Source organism: Canis lupus, chromosome 28 (genome assembly GCF_048164855.1).
Source record: "Canis lupus baileyi chromosome 28, mCanLup2.hap1, whole genome shotgun sequence".
In the NCBI taxonomy this organism is placed as follows: domain Eukaryota; kingdom Metazoa; phylum Chordata; class Mammalia; order Carnivora; family Canidae; genus Canis; species Canis lupus.
Genome location: NC_132865.1, coordinates 31226838 through 31251244, shown reverse-complemented (window position 1 = coordinate 31251244; position 24407 = coordinate 31226838). Strand labels below are relative to the sequence as shown.

General features: G+C 40.7%; 1 protein-coding gene across 2 annotated transcripts in view; it reads right to left on the bottom strand.

The window, feature by feature from the left end:
* CA8 (carbonic anhydrase 8) overlaps window positions 1-24407 on the bottom strand; it is an 85275-nt gene that overhangs the window by 16593 nt on the left and 44275 nt on the right. For both annotated transcript variants that reach the window (XM_072804535.1, XM_072804536.1), the window contains exons 5-8: window positions 19398-19460; window positions 16922-16970; window positions 15408-15520; window positions 3988-4157 (exon numbers count right to left, since the gene is read on the bottom strand). In XM_072804535.1, the coding sequence (XP_072660636.1) occupies window positions 4023-4157; window positions 15408-15520; window positions 16922-16970; window positions 19398-19460 (360 nt within the window). In that variant the 3' untranslated portion in view covers window positions 3988-4022. The remainder of the gene's footprint in view (window positions 1-3987; window positions 4158-15407; window positions 15521-16921; window positions 16971-19397; window positions 19461-24407) is intronic.

The following is a 24407-nucleotide window of genomic DNA, read 5'->3' as shown; positions in this document are numbered from 1 at the left end:
CTACTGGGTCTACTGGGTCACTACTGCAAGCCCACCCTCTCCCCCTTGTCTCCTCCTGTCACCTCTCCTAGCTGTAGCCCCATTCTTCCTGAAATAATAAAAGCAAGTAATGGAAATACTAAATCCATAAACCACCCCGTTTCCCTTCCTAGTACAGCCCAGAAGGTGACCATTCTCATAACAAAGGCAGTCTTAACATTTGCTCAGGATTTTGTTGCCTTTCTTTTTTAGTAATCTCTACACCCAATGTGGGGCTCATCTCAAGATCCCCAGATCAAGAGGTGCATGCTATTCCAACTGACCCAGCAAGATGTTTCAGATTGTCCCCTTCTAAGTCTTTAGAGACTTCACTGCTAGGATTAATCTCTCTGAGAAATGGCACCTTCATCACTTCCCATCTCTACTGGCTCATTACCCCAACATACAGACAAGTGCTAGTGGGGTTTTTTCAAAAAGAAGTGTCCTGGGATGCCTGGGTGGCTCAGTGGTTGAGCTTCTGTCTTTGGCTCAGGATCCTGGGATTGAGTCCCACATCAGGCTCCCTCGGGGAGCCTGATGTCTCTGCCTTCTCTCCCTCTGTCTCTGCCTCTGTCTTCTCCCTCTGCCTATGTCTCTGCCTCTCTCTCTCTCATGAATAAAATTTTTAAAAATCTTTAAATTAAAAAAAGAAAGAAAAGTGTCCCTCAATTCCCTATCCCCCTCACTGCTGCAGCCTTCTGCTCTCCTACCACCCAGCTCATCAACAGCTGTCATCGCAGGGTTCTTCCCATCCTCCCTTCCCACTCAACTTCAGCCTGTTGCCAACACGCATGCCCCCGTATCACACCAACCTCACCGTCAGCATGCTGATGCTCTCTGGCCTGTGCCAGGCAGTGGATAAGAAAAAGGGCTCTACCAGTCAGGCTGCCTGGGTCCAATTTCCAGCTCTACTGCTCTATGACTGCATTATTTTGGCCAGTGATCTAACTTCTCCATGCTTCCATTAACTTATCTATAAAGTCTCACATTAAATTTTGTGAATGCTTAATGAGATGGTCCCATGCAGCATTAGAACATGACACATGTATATATAATCTCCATGCCAATGACTCCCAGATTCAGTTCAGACCTCCTTTCTGATCTCCACTTTTGAAATTCCAGCTGGCTGCACGATGGGTCCACTAATTGACAGACATCTCTCATTCAATAACCTCCAACTCAACTCTTTAACTTTCCAAAAGTCTCCTCCCACTTTCCTGCTGTCATTCAATGATGGCACTTCATCCACACAGTTTCTAAAGCCCCCAAATCCCAGAGGTTATCTCTGAGATTTCCATCCCTCTCTGCCATCATCCAATTTGTTAACTAGGTATCACTTTTTCTTTAAAAAAAGAAAAAAAAGAGAGAGAGATTTTATTTATTTGACAAAGAGAAAGAATACAAGCCGGGGGAGCTTGAGGCGGGGAGCTTACAGAGGGAGCTCAGCAGGGAGCCCAACACAGGGCTCAATCCCTGGACCCGGGGTCATGACCTGAGGCAGATGCTTAACTGACTGAGCCACCTAGGCACCCCTAAATATCACTTTCAATGTCTATTTAACATATTTTAACTTTTCCCCATCTCCACCACTCCTATTCTGACATCTGAGCTTCTCTGTCTTTCATCTTGGCTACCCAACAAACTTCTAAAATATCTCCCTACTCCTGCTCCTGGCCCATTATAATCCAATCTGTTCATTCCAAAGCTACTGTGATCTACTAAAAACGTACATGAGATCAGGCCACTCCCCAGAGCAGAAGTCTTTATAGGTTCTCAATGCACTAATGGCAAAATAAAGATGCCTTAATGTGGCTCACAGGGCCTCCAAGATAAGAGCCCGGGCTCTTTGATTACTACATCCCACACTCACAGGAGCTTCCCATTGACCTCAATGCATCAAATTCTTACCTCCTCTACAGGGCATAGCCCCTCAGGATCTTTGCAAAAGACATTCCCTCTAGCTGAAATCTCATTCACTGCATATTTTTGTTCTTCTCTTTCTAAGTTGTAGCTGTAATGCTTTGGAAGTATTTATTTTTCCATGGTCAGGCTCCCCACATTAGATTCTACGTTTTCTGAGAGCAGAGACCTTAACTGTCCTTCTGACCGTTGGATACCCCGAACCAATCACACAACCAAGTAATGATTTTTGGTCAAATATAATTTTATTATTTGGTTCTTCCATTATAAGGCTTAGCTTAAAGTAGTCTTGGATTCTCTGTCGTTACCACATATGAATTACTAAAAGTCCCTTCTCATTCATACCAAAGCAACTTTGCCTGGCCCTCACCATCTCCAAAATCTTTTTTTTTTTTAAGATTTTATTTATTCATTCATGAGAGACATAGAGAGAGAGAGAGAGAGAGGCAGAGACACAGGTAGAGGGAGAAGCAGGCTCCATGCAGGGAGGCTGACATGGGACTCGATCCTGGGTCTCCCAGGATCACACCCTGGGCTGAAGGTGGCACTAAACCGCCGAGCCACCAGGGCTGCCCACCATCTCCAAAATCTGAAGAGGAAGAACCATACTGGCTAGCTCAGAAATGGAGAGTCAGGGAATGACCAGCAGTGGCTGGCTGACAGACACTATGTGTAGCTCTGAAGAATTTCTAATTGACCAGCAGACACTCAAGACACAAAGTGTGATGTGTCATGACAGATTCAAAGTTACAGATTTCAACCCTTTAAAAGCTTGACCGTAACACAGAAAGAAATACACAAATAGCTAAATGGAAGAGACAGTGTGATTAGAGAGGTACAATTTAAGGGAGAAGAAGAGAATTCATGCTGAGAACTGTATTTGAGTTGGGCCTACAGGGTAGCAAAGATTTTAACAGGCAATAAAAGGGGTGGGAAGGACTGAATGAGCAAAGCACATTCATATGAAAAAAAAAAAGACAGTTTGGATGGAGTACTGGGTATATATGGTATAGTAATAATAGAGAAGCAAGAAAAATGGATTGGGGAACACATGGACAAAATGGTCACCTTTTAAAATTCCCATGTCAACTGTCTAGCTCAAGAGACTGTGAGTCTCTCAAGGCCAGAGATTTCTATTCATCTGTGACTCCTAGTCTATACTGTTCCACTCATACAGTATGTGAGCTCATACTCACCAAGACCCATTAAACCAAGTCCAAGCTCTGTCCTGTATACCTATGTAACTTCCAACAGATGCTTTCCTCTAGTGGAAAGCAGTGGGTGGCCAGCTATGTGTGCTGACCTATATGCACTCTTAGGCAATTCACAAGGTAAAGAAATAATCCAGTATTTCATTTTCCAGTCATTTATTCGTATTTGATCTTTCCCATGTCTGTGGTGTTTTATTTTGTTAGCTCTTTAGGGAGAAGGTATACATATATTGAATTCAATATATTAAAATGCAGAGATCATATTTCAGTCAATAAAGAAACGTACCATACTCACATACCTAATAAGTGCTTCTTGATCAAATAAAAACACTTCCGTTGGACAAGGATTTTAATACATGTCAGATCTACCCTCACCTACCCTAATAAAGAAGATAGATCGAATCTGCATTAGACAGGGGTCAGCTCTGAGGCTCCAGTGGCTTTCTTTATGTTCCTTATGTTCCTCAATCATCAGGAGGTGACCGCTGCCATTTCAGGGGTGAGTACTAACAAAGACTTTACCTCTTTACCTTGAATAAAGAGGGGCTGCCTCTCTGCCTTGGGGCTCCCTACCATATAAAGGCCAGTATTAAAGCAAAATGAGAATTAAAGGCTGCTCTGGTAGGAAAACGTAAGGATTGTAGGTTCTTTATCAACACTGCATGAAACTTTTAAAGCCACCTGACTGGTAATTAATAGGGCTTGAGAATGTGTCATCACTTTTATCAAAATGAAGTACATTCATACTGCTAAATTATCAGGATCACCGTGAGAATAACTCTGGCATGACAGGTATATGTAATTGTGAGCCCCATTTCCTTACATAATCTGCACATACCCAGATGAAGACAGTCTTGTTCCTGTTCTCTTTGACTACTGAAAGGCAGCTCTAATGACTCTGTCACTAAGTGGCTGAGTAGGTCTAAAATTGTCTCCCAAAATCCCATCACAGCCTTCCACAAGTTCTGCCCCCTTAACATGTGTCCTCAGCCTTCGAAACTCTTCGATCTGAAAAGAAGAACAGAACAAAACAGAGTCATTATTTACTGGACATGAACAAGACTGGAGTTTCATAAGTGGCTTAAAATATGCATGAATTATAACAATTTGTAAAAAGAAAATTGAAATTAATCTTCAAGAAGAGTAAAACAGACTTAATTCTTCCAAACCCAAGACACTGGACAGAACTGTTGCTCAAGAAATGGAGACAGCAGAAGTAGAAATACCAAGATCTCCAGACAACTCAAACAGCCACAGAAACCTGCTGGATGTGGCTCATGCAAAAATGAAATACATCTCCCTCCAAAAGTGTTGTATGCCTGTCTGTAACATAGAAAGAAGAAGTGAACAAATGGGTAAGTGCTCCAAGCACAGCTTTAATTAATGAATTCTAGTCTAACTGTATGGTAACACTGATTAGATGTCAGATTTATCAGATGGAGGTGTCCTTCATCACAAGACCCTCTCCGCTGCTCCTCTAGACTTTTGGAGATCACAGGTCCAATGAATACTTCTGACTTTCCAAAAATGTTAAGCGCAACTTCCTCCCTTAGCAGTATCAATTTTCAAGTTCATTTCCCTTTCTCAGGTGGCCTCCCCAGATCCCATGGATTCTCCTTACACGTGAACTTTTTCACCAAGGTTCAGTTTCTCTGACTTGCCAGGTCCGTGCCTCCTAAGAACCCATAAGCCTCTACGATCCTCCAAGCTGTAGTTGAGCAACAAGCAAACATGATGAACATTCGCCAGGCTCATTCCCATTCATCAGTTTATCTACAGGACTCATCGTCTGGCATTTTGCTTAAATGCCACATAGTCATATGACAGTCTTCATTCCTTTCACAAAAGAAGAAACTGAAAGATTTAAGAAAGTTTCCACATTAGCGAGGTCTGACAGGCCAAGTCCACTCTTCTCCCAGCTTCACTGCTGCCACTTCAGAAATTCTAATCAACTCAGTATAACCTGTCGCCTCCATATACCCCAGAATGTGGAACAAACGTGCTTTAAACAGCACCAATCCACCAAAAGTCCACCAAGTGTGTATCATAGAGTTTTTTTTTTTTTTAGGATTTTATTTATTTGTTCATTCATGAGAACACCGAGAGACAGAGAGAGAGGCAGAGACATAGGCAGAGGGAGAAGCAGGCTCCCTCTGGGGAGCCCGATGAGGGACTCAATCCCAGGACCTTAGGATCACCACCTGAGCCAAAGGCAGACACTCAGCCACTGAGCCACCCAGGTGCCCCTATCATAGGGTTTTAAATACAAAAGTGCTTCATACAGCACAGCCACAGAATTTTGCTGTTCATGAACTAAAATGAAATGCAAATCAATTCAGGGGGTTCTAATCAAAGTCTAGAAACCCCTAGAGACTTTAGGGGCTCATGAAACCCCCAAATGATATGCAAAATTTTACATGTGCATTTCCTAAGAAGGGGTTCCTGGATCACAAAAGAACTGAATCACACAGGATTCCAATATTCCAACCACTCATATATATGTGGGGAAACCAAGCTGAGGGGAAAGGAAGTCACTTGTTAGATCAGCACACAAGTTAGAAATCTAACATCTAAGGCCTTATTTTCTTGTGTCTCCACATGTTTTCCCTAAATGGGGTAAGACTGACCCTAACCTGGCGCTGTCCTGTTTGTTTGCTTTTTTATAATACCTACATTCTGTACTTGTAGCAAGTGCCAGTGACACAAGCAATTAGCTGTTTAAGCGACACAGTGGTTTTTCCCTAGACCTTCTTGGGATCTTAGGTTGGAAATATGGGCATCACCTATCGTTTGTTGCACCTGGAAAATTTCTATAGCCAAGGCTGCAAGAGAATCCCCTGTCATTATTTGTTGAATGTATTTTTACTGACTTTTTCTCTAAGTCTGGAGTAGAAAGGAACCTAGTCAGGCTTTTTCAAATGGGAGACTTATGAAGGTGAAGGCAGCTGGGCTCTTCATCAAAAGTGTTCAGCCTCAGACACTTAAGACCCAAATGGCCAGATTATGTCACCTCCTTAAGCCTCAGTTTTCACATGTGTAAAAGAGATGATAGTAACCATATTTGCAAGGACAGTTTAAGAAGTGAGATAATTAATGAGAATCATTCAGCGTCCTTGCAGCACACAGAAGTGTTCAGTAGGTACTAACACTTCTTTTGAAGTCAAACCTTCAGCACCTTGAGATAAATATTTAGCTACAATTTTCTACACAAAAAGTAGACTGGAAACAATAAACCAACTGACTGAGAAAACAGACAGTCCTCCCTCCTCGCACCCATTTTACATGTAATCACACGTAATGGCAGCAAGAAGAATCTACAAACCGTGCATGGGGTCACTGCTGAGCAATGCGGACTATAAAGTGTACTGCCTAAGCAGAACTTAAGAAATACTGCATTTTGGAATGACTTTGAAGCTTATTTTAAAGCCAGGTTAATTTTATATTTACATATTCTGAACTGACAGTAAATCTTTCAAGCCCCAGACCTCAGCCTGAAGCAAATTCTGTGAAAACTGCTTCTTCTAGAACAGACGATCTGAATCCACAGCCAGCCAGTCTCAAATCGCTGCATTCTTGGAGAGAACTATTTCACAAGAAATGTTTTTCTCTGATCATAGCAACACTTTGAAGACTTCAAACATCAACAGAGATCGAGGGAAGAACACGTCTTTCTGAAATGCCAATTTTTCTGAAGTAACCACCCCTCAAAACCTTTAGTCACTTCAAATGGTTTCAAGCGCGTCCTGCATTATCTCCCACTGAAAAGAGAGGTAGTGAGAAATGAGCAGAATAATATTTCAGGATAAAAGTCTGCAACGAAATTCAAATGTCAGGGCAGTATAGAGACTATTCACTATCACGCGGATTAGTAGGGATGATTTTGTCAATTTTTAATGCTACTCTACTTAAACATGGCTATTTGTTTTTAACCAATATAAAAAAGAGAGAGAGAGAGAGAGAGAGAGAGAACAGAGACCCAAGATTCAGGGAGAAATGTTGGTCTTCTGAAAGGAGCAGAGTTGAATAGCTACTGTTCTCTGAACCAGGCATGCACTCTAGTTGGTCTAAGGCACTGACTCCAACCTTCACTGACTCAAGAATCAGGTTATTCACTCCAAGTTCAGCTTTAAAACCACTTTCTTTAGGAGTGCATTGAAAGTGCTAATTTAAAGGGCTTGGGGTTTGGCACTAATTAATTTTAAAAATTCCCAAGTTCCTATGCATATCCTTTTAACAGATTTTTTTTGACTTGCATCTCTGTTACCATGTTAAAAGAGAAAAAAGGACACATGAAAGTTAATGTTCTCATTTTATTTTCTTTTATCATCAGGCAATGACATTACATGAATTAGAGCAATATAATTCCTTATGGCAGCAATCAAGTAAGCATGAAAAGCAAGCTATGCTTAAATAGCCCATAAACACATGTATATACACTGAGATTATATGTCATTTATATGTCTCTCCACCTTTCATATATTTGGTCTTATCGTTTTTATTTCATCTTCTTCTTCAGCCCAGTATTTCACTTCTTTTCTAAAATCACTGCTTTTTTTTTTTTTTTTTTTTTAAGACTTTTCATCCATAAACCAACTCATCTGTCATTGACTCCTAGTCTGGTCTTTTCTAATTCTTCTGAGGAAGAGCTTGGAGAAGACAATACCCTCTACCCAGTAAGACTGATGTCAACCCTCCCTTATTCCAATCCCAAGTCCTGGTCTCTTCCCATCTTCACAAGAGAACAGTTACTGATGAGTTACACATAAGCAAACGTAGTCAAAAATTACAGTCCAGACTGGGTGACAGGCACTAAGAGGGCACTTGATGCAATGAGCACTGGGTGTTATACTACATGTTGGCAAACTTAATTTAAATAAAATATTTAAAAAAAAAAGAATTACAGTCCAGAGTTCGTGACCACAGGGCAAGTGCTCTCTATCAGGGAAGTCACTGAGGAAATACATCCAAAATTCCCCACAGGAAAAAAAAAAAAATCCCCACAGGTGCCTAAAAACAACACATTTTAAGAAAGGGAAGAGGGAGCAGTCCCAGAAGAGAAAATCTAGAGTTGCACTATCCAGTGCAGTAATCACCAGTCTCCTGTGGCCACTGAGCATTTGAAATGTGGCTGGTCTGACTGGAGATGTGCTACAAGTGCAGGACACACACTGGAAGTCAGACTTAGCAAGAAGGAACAGTATAAAAATATCCCACCCAGGATTTTTTATATTCTTTACATGTTAAAATGGTGTTTGGGGTACATTAAGTTAAAATACAATCTTTAAATCAATTTCATGGGGTGCCGGCATGGCTCAGTTGGTTAAGCATCTGCCTTTGGCTCAGGTCATGATCCCATGCTCCTGGGATCAGGCCCCACATTGGGTTCCCTGCTCAGTGGGGAGCCTGCTTCTTCTTCTCCCTCTGCCCCTCCCCCTCGCTCATGCTCTCTCTCTCTGCACTCTCTCAAATAAATAAATAAAATATTTTAAAAATTAATTTCAGCTGTTTGTTTAGTTTTTTTTTTTTTTTTTTATTGTGGCTACTAGAAATGTTAATCTTATATATGTGGCTCACATCATTGTTTCCACTGGATCGCCAATGCTTACCTTGAGAAACTTGGCATTCTGGTGTTAGAGTGCTGCTCTAAATTATACATGGAGGGAAATACAAATGGACAAGAAATAAGGGTACTCAAAGTGTGCTTCCTGGAATAAATCCCTACCCAGTCCTACAGAATCAGCAACTAGGGGCAGGGGGGTGGGGAGTGGAGGGGTGGGGCAGCAATCTGTGTTCTAACAAGCCCACCCAAGTTTGAGATTCATGGATACAAAAGAAAATTCACAAGTGTTCCAAATCACTTGAAATCATTTTCAGACATGACCATGCCATGGTCCCACAACAACTTGGGTCTTTAGGGTTAACAGACCCTCAAAACTCATGTGGAGCACACAGACAAGAAAGGCCCTACTGCTGAGTCCTGGACCTAATGAGACCTCATTTGTCAGTCGCTCAGGACCAGGTGGGCTCCCAGGTCCCACCAGCCAAGCACACACCATGGCCTTACTGGGGCTTGGGGCTGTGAAGAGTCACACTTTTCAACCTCTAGGAAACATGGAATGGGGAAGGATGAAGAGGAGGCAAAACTGAGAAAAAAAAAATTAAAAGTGGTCTTCCAAGTTCTAACAGACATAGATCCACATGGCATAAAACAATAAACATAGTCCTTTGCTTCACTGGTGTTACTTACTGAAGTTGAAAGAGAAAGAAAAAAACAAAGACAGGCGCATCTAACCTGAGAAAGCAGGTAAATTAAGAAATAGGAATAGATGAGTAAGAGGGGAACAGAAAAAGAGAGAAAAAAGAAAAGGAGAGTAAAATTTAATCATTTCTCTGTATGTGTGCATACTTACACATGCCACAGTACCAAAATACCACATTTTATCAATTCTGAATATTGTTCACATTTTAATGTCTCCAGAAATTAGGATGTATCTTACAATCTGTTGACATATTTGCTGAAATTTGGTATTTTTCATTCTGTTCTTGGAATCTCATCTCCAAACATAACAATTCAACTGAGAAAGCTTTTTTCCTTCAGCTTCCTCATACTTGGACCACCGTTTACCGAAAAGTAATTTAACAGTTAGGGATGATAGCAAAATAAAAGAAAATTATACTCATTCAAATCTATCTGATCGCATGCTTTTTTTCTCTAGCAAATGGTATGCTAACCAAGAATAAGACGAAAAATTCAACTGAGCAGAGGCTTCCAGTTGCATACTCTAGAATTCTGAGTACCCAGGAAGATGTAAATGTTCCAGGATAGGCTTAATCATCAACACTACACGTCAACAGAAGACTCCTCCTGAAATTAAGTTGCTGTGCATTTCATTAAAATACTATGATGATTTAGAGCCTTTTCTTTAATGTGGCTACTGCCATTTCCTATGGCAGATGGTATATTTCAGGATACCAACTGTTTCCATAATAATGCCCAGCAGCTTAATTTACGTATGTTAACCTTGTGATCTAAAAGGAAATGTTTTTCCTTCAATATAAAGTTTTCTATTTCTCAATCTACTCAGCTATGCAAAGACTATCTACTGTTTGCCATACCTTTTGTTATTCTACATACAAGTAATATTTTATAATTGACAGACCGCCTCTGTCTGCTCCTCTTTAAGGGCAGTAATAGGAGATGTCTCAATTTTTCTTGGTCTAGATTCTAGAATCCCATCCCTCCCTGTGGTCCTTCTCATTTTTTACTGCCCTCTCTGGACCTTTTCTATTTTTGCTCTGCTTTCTCTGAAGTTATATGAGCAGCAACAGTGAAACATTCAAGGACAGACTAATTTATATTCTCCTAAAATTAGATTTTTTTCCAAGACCATTCTAAATTGCATTTTAATATGTGTGTGTGGGCATTTTACCACTGCTGCCCTCTGAACAGATGCTATAATGGAACTTTGTGCTAATAGTTCCTAAATATTTTTTTCTTAAAGTACCTAAACCTTTTTTTCTTAAAAAGCTGTAGCTAGTTGGAAAGTCATCTATTCTCAAGAGCAGTTGATGTTATTCCTTCCAATACACATTCCTTTGGTTTTGACTCCCAATTAGGAAGATATGGCTTTTCCCAACAACAATGAAGAAACATTACTTTTGGTGGGTCAGGGTTATTAGAGTTTGTCATTGGCTTTACTCAGAGGGATAACAGAAAGCAAGTTTCCCCTTGAAGACAGCCAAACAGACACAAAGGCAGGCACAGTGATTTGTCTCTGAATTTTAGCATAGTATGCTAGTCAACAGGGGAGTAAAAACATTATTTCTCACATTTACAGAATATCACTTAACATTCACGGTATAGTTCAACTGTGACATTCCCACGCTTTAACATGCTAGCAAGGGAATCCTTAATGGAATTCTAAGAGGAATTGAGAATCTTCTCTTCTGTGGCTCAACAAGGTTAATCCCAGCTAACTTTCAATAAACAGAAATTTATTGTGGTAATAAAGTTTTATTTTTCGCTAAAAGGTTTGATCTATTTTTAGAAAAATACTCCTAAACAAAGCAATGCTGAACAAATGGGACTGTAGACTCAGCTGCTCCTATTTCATCTCCATGTCTGAGATACCATGTCTCTTTGTGGCTCAATCCAATTAATACCTCTCCACCCTTCACTTACTGTGTGCAGAATCTGATACTTTTCATCTCTCCACTCCCTCCTCCTTAAAACCCATACTCCCCTTGGCTTCCAGACATTACATCCCATCAACCTCCTGACTACTCTTCCCACCCTTGAGTCAGTCCATGGAGACAACTCTCCCAATGCATGCACCTATCAGCTGCCACTCTCCATGCTCTGCATCCTTTCTTTTCTCTCCTTAAAGGACCTCCTCTTCTACCTGGATGGCTTCTACTATCACCTATGTATTATACTTCTTTCTTGGATGTCTTAGAAGCATTTCAAACTCTCAGTATTTAAAATCATAAACTCCTAATACTCTCCATAAAGCCTGCTCTTCCATTTTTATTCTGTCATGGTGAAGAGTGATATGTTATATGCACCAATCACTCAAGCCAAAATCCAGGGAATAATATGCAGGTGTGTCCTCTCTGGAACTCCTCCCATGTCGTCAGTCACCAATTGTACTGATTCTACTACTTTAGTATTTCTGAAGCCATTCCTCTCCTTTCATCTCACTGTCACAATCTTAACTCAGATTTACATCTTAATGTTGTAGCTACAGAGAGGTTTCTCAAACTCAGACTTGGCCTTGTTTCTCTCTCACTCTTTCTCACAACATTCAGTAATTCCTTGCTGCCTTCAAGAAACCTCCACAGCACAACATCAGGCTCCCTGATGAATGTCAGGTCCATGATTACCTCTCCAATTTTATTTCATGACACTGGCCCTTTACACTAACAGTGGGCATCTTCAAATGCCTCTGTACCCATGCAGACACTTCTTCCCCAGATGGTAATGCCCACTAACACTCACACCACACCCAAATTCTGGACTGGTGAAGGTCTACCAGTTGGCTAAATCTTATCAGGTGCCTGTGCTATGTGCTAGGACATATTCATGTTATACCAAGGCAGTGTTCACATGAAATTACTGTTCTTTAAATGTGAATATATTTGCCTTTCCCCTAGATGATGAATTCCTTGAGATGAGAACCATATTTTATTGGTCCTCCCACTTTCAGTGCCTACTACAGCCTCTGGAATATTGAAAATTTTTTTCTTACCAAATTAATTACCAAATCAATCAATAAATGCATTCATTAATGAATAAATTACCCAAATTATTCTCAAAGGAGAAATTCCACATACTAACATCTGCCTATGGCAAGGGTAAAGGAAGACAGGACTATGACAACATATTACCTTATCATTAATTGCTTGTGTTAATAGAATCAGTGACATATAAAGGCCAATGAATGAATCCTCAGCATCACAAAACATACTGCATATTAAGCCTCGTTGCTTTGAAACTTAGTCATCTAAGATTCTGTGCTACACACAGCAACAATGAAGAAATATGCATAACGGTCCTAGAAGCAAGTTGTAAGAAAAGTAAATGCAAATGGATGTTTGATCTTTGATATAGGTAATTCCCAGAACAATCACAACTCTCCCACCCCAGCTCAGGGTGGCCAAGGTTGCAGCTTCTCTCAGTTTTGAGCTGGATGGGGCAGCCAACAATAAGCACAGCCTTCCCATGCCCACCTGCTAATCCCACACGTTTTTCCCTGCTTGGAAATGTGATGCCAGCGAAAGAAGGGATCTGGAGTAACCAGATGGCAAATGGGGAGTAGTAAGTCCTGTAGGACCCTACCAGCTTGGAAGAGTTCTCTTATAAAGGACAGGATGCCCTCAGGAAAACCTGGTTCCCAGAACAACTGCAGAGAGAGAAGCCTTCACTGTGAATCAGAAACCCACTTGCTGGATTCTGAATAAAAAATAAATTTCTTCTGGGGCACCTGGGTGGTGCAGTCAGGTAAGCATCTGATTCCTGGTTTCGGCTCAGGTCATGATCTCAGGGTAATAAGACTGAGCCCCACATTGGACTCTGGACTCAGCATGGAGTCTGCTTAAGACTCTCTCCCCCCCACCCCACCCCAAAAAAAGACTCTCTCTCCCTCTGCCTCTGCCCCCACCAACCCCCCCCACACTGGTGCAATTGTACACTCACCCTCTCTAAAAAAAATAATAAATCTTTTTTAAAATAAATAAATAAATTTCTTCTGTGATAAGTCACTGAAATGTTGAGATTTATCTGTAACAGCAGCTACCATCTTTGTGGTCAGAATCCAAACCCATAATCATTAGTCCAAACATCTATTCCTAACATCAAACTCAAATTTCTCGGGGATCCCTGGGTGGCTTGGCAGTTTAGCGCCTGCCTTTGGCCCAGGGTGTGATCCTGGAGACCCAGGATCGAGTCCCACATCGGGCTCCCTGCATGCAGCCTGCTTCTCCCTCTGTCTGTGTCTCTGCCTCTCTATCTGTGTCTCTCTCATGAATAAATAAATAAAATCTTAAAAAAATAAGTTGAAAACTCAAATTTCTCATTTCCTCCTTCTCCTTTACCAGACTTATTCCCACTATTTATCAGGAATTATTTCCTGTCCCTCCCAGGCCAAGTTGAGTTTCTTTCCTATGTGTTTCTGGAGCACCTTACTTCTCATAATTAACATAACCATATGATTGTTTGCCTCCTCAACTCTATGGTCAGCATTTTGAGGGTAAAGACTGTGTTTTAATCTCTGTATCCTTTGTGTGTCTGCCTGGCACTCAGGAGGAGTCTCTTATAAGAACATAGGGATGAATGAATAAATAGGGATTTTTCATATTAAAAATATGAAGGCCTAAAGGTGATGTGATCCAAGTCTTTAAAAGGATGGAGAAGCTAAATTGGGAACTTTTAAAATTAATCCTTAGAAAAAGAAAAATAAGAAGAAACTGTTAAAGGTTGAAAGGGTTTTGAAGATTTAAGGACAAGCAAAAGAAGGCTTTACTGAGTAGTTTAATAAACTTAAAGTTCTTAGAAAGTGATAGGGGATATAAAAAAAATTGGTAAAAAGTCACTAAAGGTAACTTGGTTTGTTTAGAGTATAGCCTAAATCTGCTGAGGCTGATCATAAAGAAAAAAATTGAGCCTTTTAGAACACATCCCTTAGGAATGCCTGGGAAGCTCAGTAGTTGAGCATCTGCCTTTGGCTCAGGTCATGATCCCAGGGGTCCTAGGATTGAGTCTTGCATCAGGCTCCCCACATGGAGCCTGCTTCTCCCTCTTCCTATGTCTCTGCCTCTCTCTTTCTGTGTCTCTCATGAATAAATAAAATCTTAAAAAAAAAAAAAAAGAAAAGAATGTATCCTTTAGATCCCTGGAGGACAGGAGACATTTAAAGGACCTCTTTTGGGCAGCCTGGGTGGCTCAGCGGTTTAGCGCCGCCTTCAGCCCAGGGCGTGATCCTGGAGACCCGGGATCGAGTCCCACATCAGGCTCCCTGTATGGAGCCTGCTTCTCCCTCTGCCAGTCTCTCTCTCTCTCTCTCTCTCCCTCTCCCTCTCCCTCTCCCTCTCCTATCTCTCATGAATAAATAAATAAAATCTTTAAAAAAAAATAAAGTACTTTTGTAATGATATCATATCATTACATAAACATATTATAATGATGATGTTGCTTCATATTCCACCAGTTAACGTCCCATGACAATTCAACTCAGTGCCCCCACCCACTGTGCATCAGCATTTAGAGCACCTATGCAAAGCCCGAAGTGGGAAGTAGGTGACCAAAAAGGGGGCTAGAGAGCCACCCAGCTCTTTGCAGAGCATTCTTTTTACCTACTTCACCTTCCTGCCTCCAGAACTTTCCTGGGCAAGCCAAAGAAGTATTACAAAGCCTACATGACTCACAGAAATAACCAACATTTTCACTTCCAAAACTCTCTCCTCTCCAATCCTGGGAAATCCCACATAAAGAAATAACTAGACTAATCAAAAGTCTGACTATTTCAGTGACTTCTATTTACTCTATAAAAACTTTTAAAATACAGATCATAAATGACAGCTGGGTTTTATTCATCCCTGACCTTTCCATTGCTTTCACTGGTTCAAAACATCTAACTTTCATCTGCAAAGACATGACTGATCTAAAGGAAACTAAAGCATACAACAGACGTTTCCCTTTTGCAGAAACAATATTTAACCTTTAACTCAGAACTTCTGAAAGATTTAAAGTGCCGTACTCACCTGCAGCTGGGATATAGTTAAAGGGTATCGGAATAATATCCAGGTAACACCTTCGCTGCAAGGTGGAATGGTAAGAGAACCTTCATACACCCAATAATCCCGCAGCAAAGGATCTGTGCAACCATGTGGACATGTCACAGAAAAGTTAGTTAATTAACAATAATTGTGAATATTTCAACAATAATTCTCAAAGTTACAAATTGTCTGAACAACACTTTTCAGGATGAGGTCATTTTAAATTACAGCCTCACACATGAATTCTTAAACTAATCATCACTGAGAAAATAACCAATGGGAAAATGTGATAAACCCTCTATTATTTATAGTGACTTCCATCTAGGTATCACTATGTAATCCAAAGGTGGCTATAAAACTTGATATACACATATATATGTGTAAGTATGTATCAAGTTTAGTCACTTTGGAAAAAGTGTATCTGTGATATGTTTTACTTTATTGAAGGATTTACTTGACTTATTCACACCTAACCCAATACTTACTACATGTGAGGCACCATTCTAAGCATTTTACATGAACTCATTTAACCCTCACAACAAACCCACAAGACAGGTACTATTATCAGCCCCATTTTTCAGATGGGGAAACTGAACGACAGAGGGTTACATAACTTACCCAAGGTCACTCAACTAATAACTGGCAGAGCCAGGATCCAAACCCAAGCAGTCTGACTTCAAAGTCTGTTTTTCTAACTATTCAGTTCTAGTTATCTCTGAGATAATTAAAACTAATTAAAATATTAAAATAATATTTTAAATATTATTAAAATATTAAAGTCCTAGTATGATAGGACAAAAGAAAGCATTCCTATGAAATCTTTTAGCTCTGCATTAGAGGCATTCACAATCCAGTACGATGGTTAAATGTTCAACACATGACAAAAACTGGTTTGTTCTAGAGCAATTAAACATAGGGCATAGAAGATACAATGCATCAGCACATTTGGTTTTGATCAAAAAACTAAGTAACAGCACATAATTTAGACAGAACAAAGTGAAGACCAAAATCTTGCACAAAACAACCTTTAACTACAAACTATGTTTCGAATATTTTATACATAATTCTTATATGTTTAGGTATGCCGAGGTAATTAGACTAACACTTATATGATAGTATCACTGCAAAGGGTTTACCTTATAAAATGATATAAACTTTATTTCACTCTAGAGATTAGTAAAAACCTCACTGACCAATCCTAGAAGTATATCAAAGTATTGTTATTACGTTCATGCTCTACACAGAGGTAGCGATTTTTGCAAATGAAAATCCAAAGGAAACTCTTCAGAGAATAATGGCAAAAGTGACAAAACATTTATTACTTCAAAATGTTTACTCTCATGTTTAGACCAATCAGAAACTGATACTTACTACAGAGAAAACGAATTGTAAAGAAACTTTATTAACTAATAATATATCATTACATGCATTTTGAGGGAAACAATGCAATCATATTCACCCAATTACAATTGATCTTATGCGATAAAGATAACACGTACCTGGTAATAAAGTGTTAGGATTAAAGCAGGGTATTGTTTTGGACTTCCCCTGAAAGAGAAAAAAAAAATCACCCTATGTTAACATAAAATTTCTTAATTTTAGAATAAAAAAAAATTACTAGCACTAAAAACCCAGATTGATGCCTTTTCTGAGTAACATCCTGGAACAGATGGGTCTGTAGGTATCTCACTCTGTCCTCTCACCAGAGCCGAAGCATCTGGTTCCAACAAGACACTCCTGTTCTGAGTCTGTGGCTATTTCTTTGCTACTACAGTTTGATTTTCCCTATAATTCCTGGAGTAAAACTTCCAGTTGTCTGCCTAGTGTCTATCTGGCCCACGCCAGCTACTTTTCCTGCTCTGAGCACATCCACACCAGAAACTTGGGCTTTTGCTGTAAAATGCCTGAACCCTGGTTCAGAGAATTCTTTTGAAATAACCTTCCTCCTGCTACTCTGACCTCCACTCTTAACCTTCTTGGCATCACAACTTGTCTCCTAAATTTGCATTTTGTTTCATTTGCATTTGATAACTTGTCTCTATGTTCTAGATGTCCTGTCCTCCAGAGAGTGAAAACTAACACCTGAATGAAAACATTCCATTCTAAGGGCGCCTGGGTGGTGCAGTCGCTTAAGTGTCTGACTCTTGTATTTGGTTCAGCCCATGCTGCACTGTGCACTGGGCATGGAGTCAGCTTGAGATTCTCTCTCCCTCTCTCTGCGCCTCCAGCCTGCACTCTCTCTCTCACGTAAATAAATAAACCTTTAAAAAAAAAAAAAAAAAGAAAATATTCAATTCTAATCAACTTTTATCAAAGCTGCTTTTAAACTTCAATAAAATTAAAATAAATAACTCCAGAGGCAACTGGGTGGCTCAGTTAAGCGTCTGCCTTCGGCTCAGGTCATGCCCCGGGATCCTGGGATTGGGCCCCACATCAGGCTCCCTGCTCCTCACAGGGCCTGCTTCGCCCTCTCCCTCTGCCTGCTACTCCTCCTGCTTGTGCTCTCTATGTCTCTCTTAGAGATAATATCTCTAGAAATAATATCTTAAAAAATAAAAATAACTTCAATAAAATATTTGTGCCATTACTCAACAGTTCACATTTGCAATCACTATTTTAAATAGTGCCACTTAAATTGCTCAGGCCCTTGAGACAAAAAGATTTGTCACGGTAGTTGGAGATCTCTTTTAAGATTACTCTATCAATGCAGACATAACAGGGCAAGTGAATGCGTAACCTCGTAGTCTCTTTCTCACTTCCACTTGACACATTAAAGAATCCAGCTCACTTGCTTCCCACCAGCCCCCTATATTCCATAAAAAAGAATGTCGTATGAGCTGAAGGAATAAAAGAACGTTTCTCAAGCCATTAAGACAAATGTCAGTCAAAATGTACCCTTCCGCCTCCTTACCAGGTTTTTGACTAGTCTGTGCCTTCTCTTGGTAGCTGGATTTATTCTAAGCCTGCCTGGGAAATCTATGGTGGATGTTCTTGCCTGGTCCAAGACGCCCTGGGCTTGTTCTGGCTTAGAGCTAATCAAACTTCATTCTCATTGATTTTTGGATCGGCCTTGGGTCTTTGGATCTCTGCACTGTATCTCTCGTAGCCATTCAGGATTAAACTACTGCCCTCCAAGGCCTCTCCGATTCAATCCATCCAATAAAAGCATAGAAAGTACTGGTTGTAACAGAACTGGGCTTCCAGGCAAAGCTGGGCTGAATCACGCCAGAGTCGCATCAAACCAAATCACTTTCTCTGAGATATAGGATCTTACAGCTTACATGTATTTGTCTTTTTTTCTTTTTTTAGCATAAATGCTTTGAAGTATAGTTGCCATAATTTTAATTTGTTTCACTTACACAACTTTCCTATAACCAGTGGGCAGGAAGGGTTAACTCAGCAGACTGAGCTGTTCAAAAAGATGTCTGTCTTGAGGACTGGCTCCGAGGTCTCACAACATTCTGTCTGACAAGAGTGTTTTTGTATCCTAAGGCCTTGGGCTATGCTTGGGCTATGTTGGACCAGATTGGTTTATCCTGACAATGTGACTTATGATGACAGCTTGGTTTTGCTGGGGCTGGGAGTAGGAGGGATGGCGTTGGAACAGCTGAGGGTCATTACACAGACACTGCGCGCTCTTATAGCTGACCCCTAATAAAATCCCTGTACACGAAGCAAGGCTTCTCTGGTTGGTAACATTTCACACATATCATGGCATATCACTGCCAAAAGACTGAGGTTCATCCCCTTGTGATTCCACTGGGAGGAGACAGCTGGAAGCTCGTGCCTGGCTTCTCTTGGACTTTACCCCCACATACTTTTGCACTGACCTCATGTTTACACGTGGGTCCTTCCTCTGGAATAAATTACAACCATGAGAATAGCTACCCTCTGAGTGAAGCATCATATCTGAGAGTGATCTTGGGGACCTCTTTCAAGACCAGTGTTTCTATTTGCTTTTAAACAATAACTTACCTTGTACTGAATATCCTGGAGGATTTCGGTCACAGCCTTCAAGCCTACGTGTTCTTTTCCTATCTGAAATGCATAAAGTATAAACCATACCACAACAATTTTTAAATACTTAGCTTTCATTCAAAATAACTAACAGAAAGTGAAGCTCAAGTCTCCCTGAATTGCCTTCTCAGGGAATAAGTAAATGACCATTTTATTAATAACCACATCAATAGCTACATAAGGCAATTGAAGGTGTAAGAGAGGCTAATATAAGAACGTATTAGTTCTTAGACAGCTTTAAGAATTCATTGTAAATACACCTTGCTGTGTATAGATTATCACCCACTGTGCTATATACAGTTAACTCCTGACCGATGAGGGAGTTAGGGGCACTGACTCCTGTGCCATTGAAAATCACATATATAGGGATGTCTGGGTGGCTCAGCGGTTGAGTGTCTGCCTTCAGCTCAGAGAGTGATCCCAGGATCCGGGATCAAGTCCCACATCAGGCTCCTTACAGGGAGCCTGCTTCTCCCTCTGCCTATGTCTCTGCCTCTCTCTCTGTGTCTCTCATAAATTAATAAATAAAACCTAAAAAAAAGAGAGACAGAAAGAAAATTACATATATATAATGTCTGATTCCCAAAAACTTAACTACTGATAGCTTATTGTTGACCAAATGCCTTACTGATAACACTAGTCAATTAACACATATTTTGAATATTATTATGTATCATATGCCACATTCTTACAAAAAAGTGAGATAGAAAAAAAATGTTATTAGGAAGTTCAGAAGAAGGAGAAAATACATTTACACTACTGTAAAAAAATTCATGTATAAGTGGATCCATGCAGTTCAAAGCCATGTTTGTTCAAGGGTCAATTGTGTATCCGATGATATAATACTGTGATATAAACATTTCAAGGCTATTTCTGAATTAAAATTGCTCATCACATTCCAAATCCTTTCATTTTTACCTTTGGCATTTCTAGACCATTGTTATAAAGACTTTATCTATGCTGAAATATTTAATAATTCAGAAAAGTAAGATTGTGATTTCATATGTTAAAGTCAGCAACATCAGGACATCTCTTGATTACTACTGGATATAACTGTATAATTTTATTCTTAAATACATCAGAATATGCTGTTCATAGCCTTCTATTTTAAAATACTATATACCCTTACATATTTTTAGCGTATAAAATGCTCCAAAGTGTGTGAGACTTCAAAGAAATTTGACACTAAGTATTCTTGACTTTAACTGTGAAAATTCTAAAGGCCACCTGATTTCTATGTTTCAACCAGGTTTCAATGGTCCCTGACAATGGAGGACAATAATAAGAAATATTTTAAAATCTCAGATAAACAATGTTATCATTTGCTTTTTCTCTTCCATATAAATTTGTGCAGGATGACCTATAGGAGCTAGAAAAGCTGCCAACGTGTCCACACTCTCAGTTTCTCTCCACATGCACCAAATGTGAAATGTGCCAGCCGAAGGGGCAGCAGAGAGGAAGGAAGAGAGACAAGAAACTTACATAATCTAAGACAAGCAATTCAAAAACAGTCAAGACTTCTACTGTTTCTCAAGTGTCTGCAATTCCTCAGACTGGCGTGAAAGATGGAAAATGAATTCTCTGAAGTTAAAAAAGTAACATGTAAGGCAAACGTACTCTTGAGTGCAGAAGCCTAGGCATTAGCAGAAGCCTCTGCCAATCTGCAAGGGCAACGGACCTCTCTTCATTGTACTGCTTTAACCATGATGTGGCATTTGGAGGATGACGCCTCAGTTGGCATCTGTTTTCCTTTCATGTATCTTCTGTCAGATTACAGCTCTTTGAAGAATCCTTATCTGAATGTTGTAAGGCCACATACTGTAGTAGTTTGGGGGCAAGGCCACTTACACTGGATGCCCAGGGTTCTGATCTGGACTCAAGTTTTTAGCCTTAAGCAAGTTAACTTCTATGTCCTTCTGCTTCCTCATCTATACAGTGGGGGAGAGCAGGCAGGCGGGTAAAGTGACAGGGGTTGAAGGTAAGAGACTCTAACAAGGACCTTAGAAGAGGGCATGGACTTTCCTAATTCAATTAATATCATCCATTATTATCCTTACTTGGCATGCCAAACAGCATCAGGTACAGTTTTTACATAGAGTAACACTTAACTATCACTGGCTCCTCCTTCTATAAAGATTCCATACTTTGTGGGCAAGAGTTTTAAACCTGCAACAAACTCCAGCTATTGCTCCATCTCTTCTCTTTCCTTCTTTGCCAGATTGCTGTAGGAAGAGGTTATAAACACCAAAGAGCAAGTACAGATGAAACTCTGTACAGCCCAGTCCCCAGAATTCTACAGCAGTCCAGGTGATAACAGCCTGGAGCCAAGCGTGTGCCAACAACCATGAGACCAACACCTCCTTCCCTCTCACCTTGGCCATCCTTCGCTGCCATCCAAAACACAAACCATCAGCCCTGCCCAGCCCTGGCCCTGTGTTTTTCAACTTCTCACTCTATCTCACCTCATTCCGCTGTGCCCTCTGGAACAGGATGCTGCCCATCTCTGCCAAGCTCTACCACCACCTGTTGGTCTGCGCGAACCCCTCATGTCTGCTCAAGGCACAGCTCTCCCGGGCCTTAAGAGCGGACACTGGGCCATTTCCTCCAGGGACAGGGCTGAAGGCTGTGGTCAGTGGCCTGCTGTCACCCACTGGTGGATACTCTGCCCCATGGGCACAAGGCCGTCCTTCTCTGGGTGGACCATCCTCCTCAGATACCACCACGCTCTACTTGTTGCAAAATAATGCTGTCACCAAGTTTTTTAAAAATGACCTGCTGGCCACTCCCTGATAGTCATCACCTCCCGCTGCTACTATGGAGGACTTCAACACCCTGGAATGCAGCTTGACCGCCCCTCAGTTCGTGGCTTTCAGCTCCATTCCACCTCAGCACCCAACCTGGGAACACACCCTGAATTTGTTTTCACTCTGAAAACTTCAGCTCCAAAGACCATTCCCTCTGAGCAAAGCTTCTCATGCATCAGCTCTTACCCTCTTTTCTCTCTCTCCACTCACTAATCTAAGGAGCCACGGTTCAGGAGCATCTGGGCTTTGTCTCCTTCCCTTCCCACCTACCTGAACGACACCTCTCCAACCACCCTCAAGTCTCTAACCCTGTGTCTTCCAAAATCATCTGCTCTACGAGAGATCAATGCAACAATCTGCTAGAATCTTCTACTCTTTAACTTGGATAGAGAACAATCTACAGTATCCTGTTCTGTATAGTCTATGATGTTCAGTCACAAGTGGGTCTCCCACACTGACTGTCAAGTCTATCATCGTTCCCTTCCTGGGCTATTTCAAAACCCAATCCTCCACCCATGCTTCCCCCTTACACTATAAATATTTTTGCTTTGTAGGTCTCACAGATAAGGCCATCAGGCATGAGCTCTTCTAATTTCCTGCCTTTCTTCACCTTTAAATTCATCCCATTTCTACCCATGTTTTCTTCCTGACCTTCTATTTTGGAGAAAGGGTGGGTGCCCCCTCCTATCCGGGGTTAGGCTAGCCACAAAACTCTCCATTCAGCATCCTCCTGTCTCCTCCAGGACTCTTTCACATCAACTATCCCTCCCCCCCCCCCCCAGTATTTTTAAACTCTGAGTCTGCACTAGTGCTTTTTGCTCAGAATAAAAATACAGGCAGATCGCAGATTTTTAAAAAAAACAAAGAGGACATTCCTGTACATCAGCACGAGCTATTACCCCATCTGTGTTTCTTTTCTTGAGCCACGCTTCTCAAAAGGGAAACCTGTGCACATTGCCTCTGCCTCCCCGCTCCCATTCCCCTGCTCCTGCCCAAGTGTGAGAGCCCCAGATGGACGTCAGACCCACTCCGCTCTGCTTCAGTGGACCCTCCTCATCAGTCCTCCTTTCCTTCATGAACTTCCACTCTCAGGTTTTCTGAAACCTTCCTCTCTCCTAGATCACTGGAACGTCTCCTCACAGCAAACCTGGGGCCAATTAGAACAAGTGTGCCTGCTCTCAGGCTTCCCCTTGCCTACAATGATGTGCTTCTTCCTGGACTAGTGATGCAAGTCCCCAGAATCCTGGCTTTCCAATCTAGAGCTCCTTCAGTCCCCACCTGTAATAGGCTAAGGATCACTAAGTGAAAATATTTTAATACTTAATTCCATCCACAAATATTTATTGAATACCAACTCCAGAGATGAAACTAACATGTTTGTGTTCCTTCTAGATATGACTGCTCAGTTATTTGTACTATTTTATTCTTATTTTATTATTTTTAAATAACAAGACATTGCCTTCTACTTCTATAGCCTCAACTTCTCAATTTTGGGTGCTTTATTAACTTCTTCAGGTCACAAAAATGGACTTCAGCAGTTACTACTTTTGTGCACTAAAGATTATCAAAATGTATGTGTATATTTAAAAACATTTTTACCGATATCTTGATACTGTGATTTCATTCTATTTATATAATGCAGTTATAAAATAGAAGGAATATAGGCCCTTGCTTAAAAAAAAAAAAAAAAAAGCCATGAAATGAACATTAAAAAGGCTCATTTAAAACTCTAAGAATTTGCTTTTAAATTCTATGACCTGTCACACTTTCAAGATACCGGTTGTAAAATATTAAAAGGCTAAAACCAGGTGACTGCTTCCAACCATCAACAGACAAATACCTGAGAAAGAAATTTATAATGGAAAATTGTTGTACTTAATAATACTATTGAAATATGTACCACACAAAAGAAAGCAGGTTTGCAAAGGCCCAATTCCCTTTGGAAAATTAAGTTACTAATGATCACTATGCTAATATTACTACTCCAGGCCCACGTTTTCCAGGAAGCAGCCTGGAACCAAACAGAGTTACAGAGTTACAGCAATGGTTTCTGACCCTTGACAGTGACTGTGTGTGACTGTGAACAGTGACTGACCTCTCTGGCCCTTGGTTTCTCTCCTGTAGGATAGGGAAGGCAGGGGGAAAGCAGGGTCTCTTCCATCTC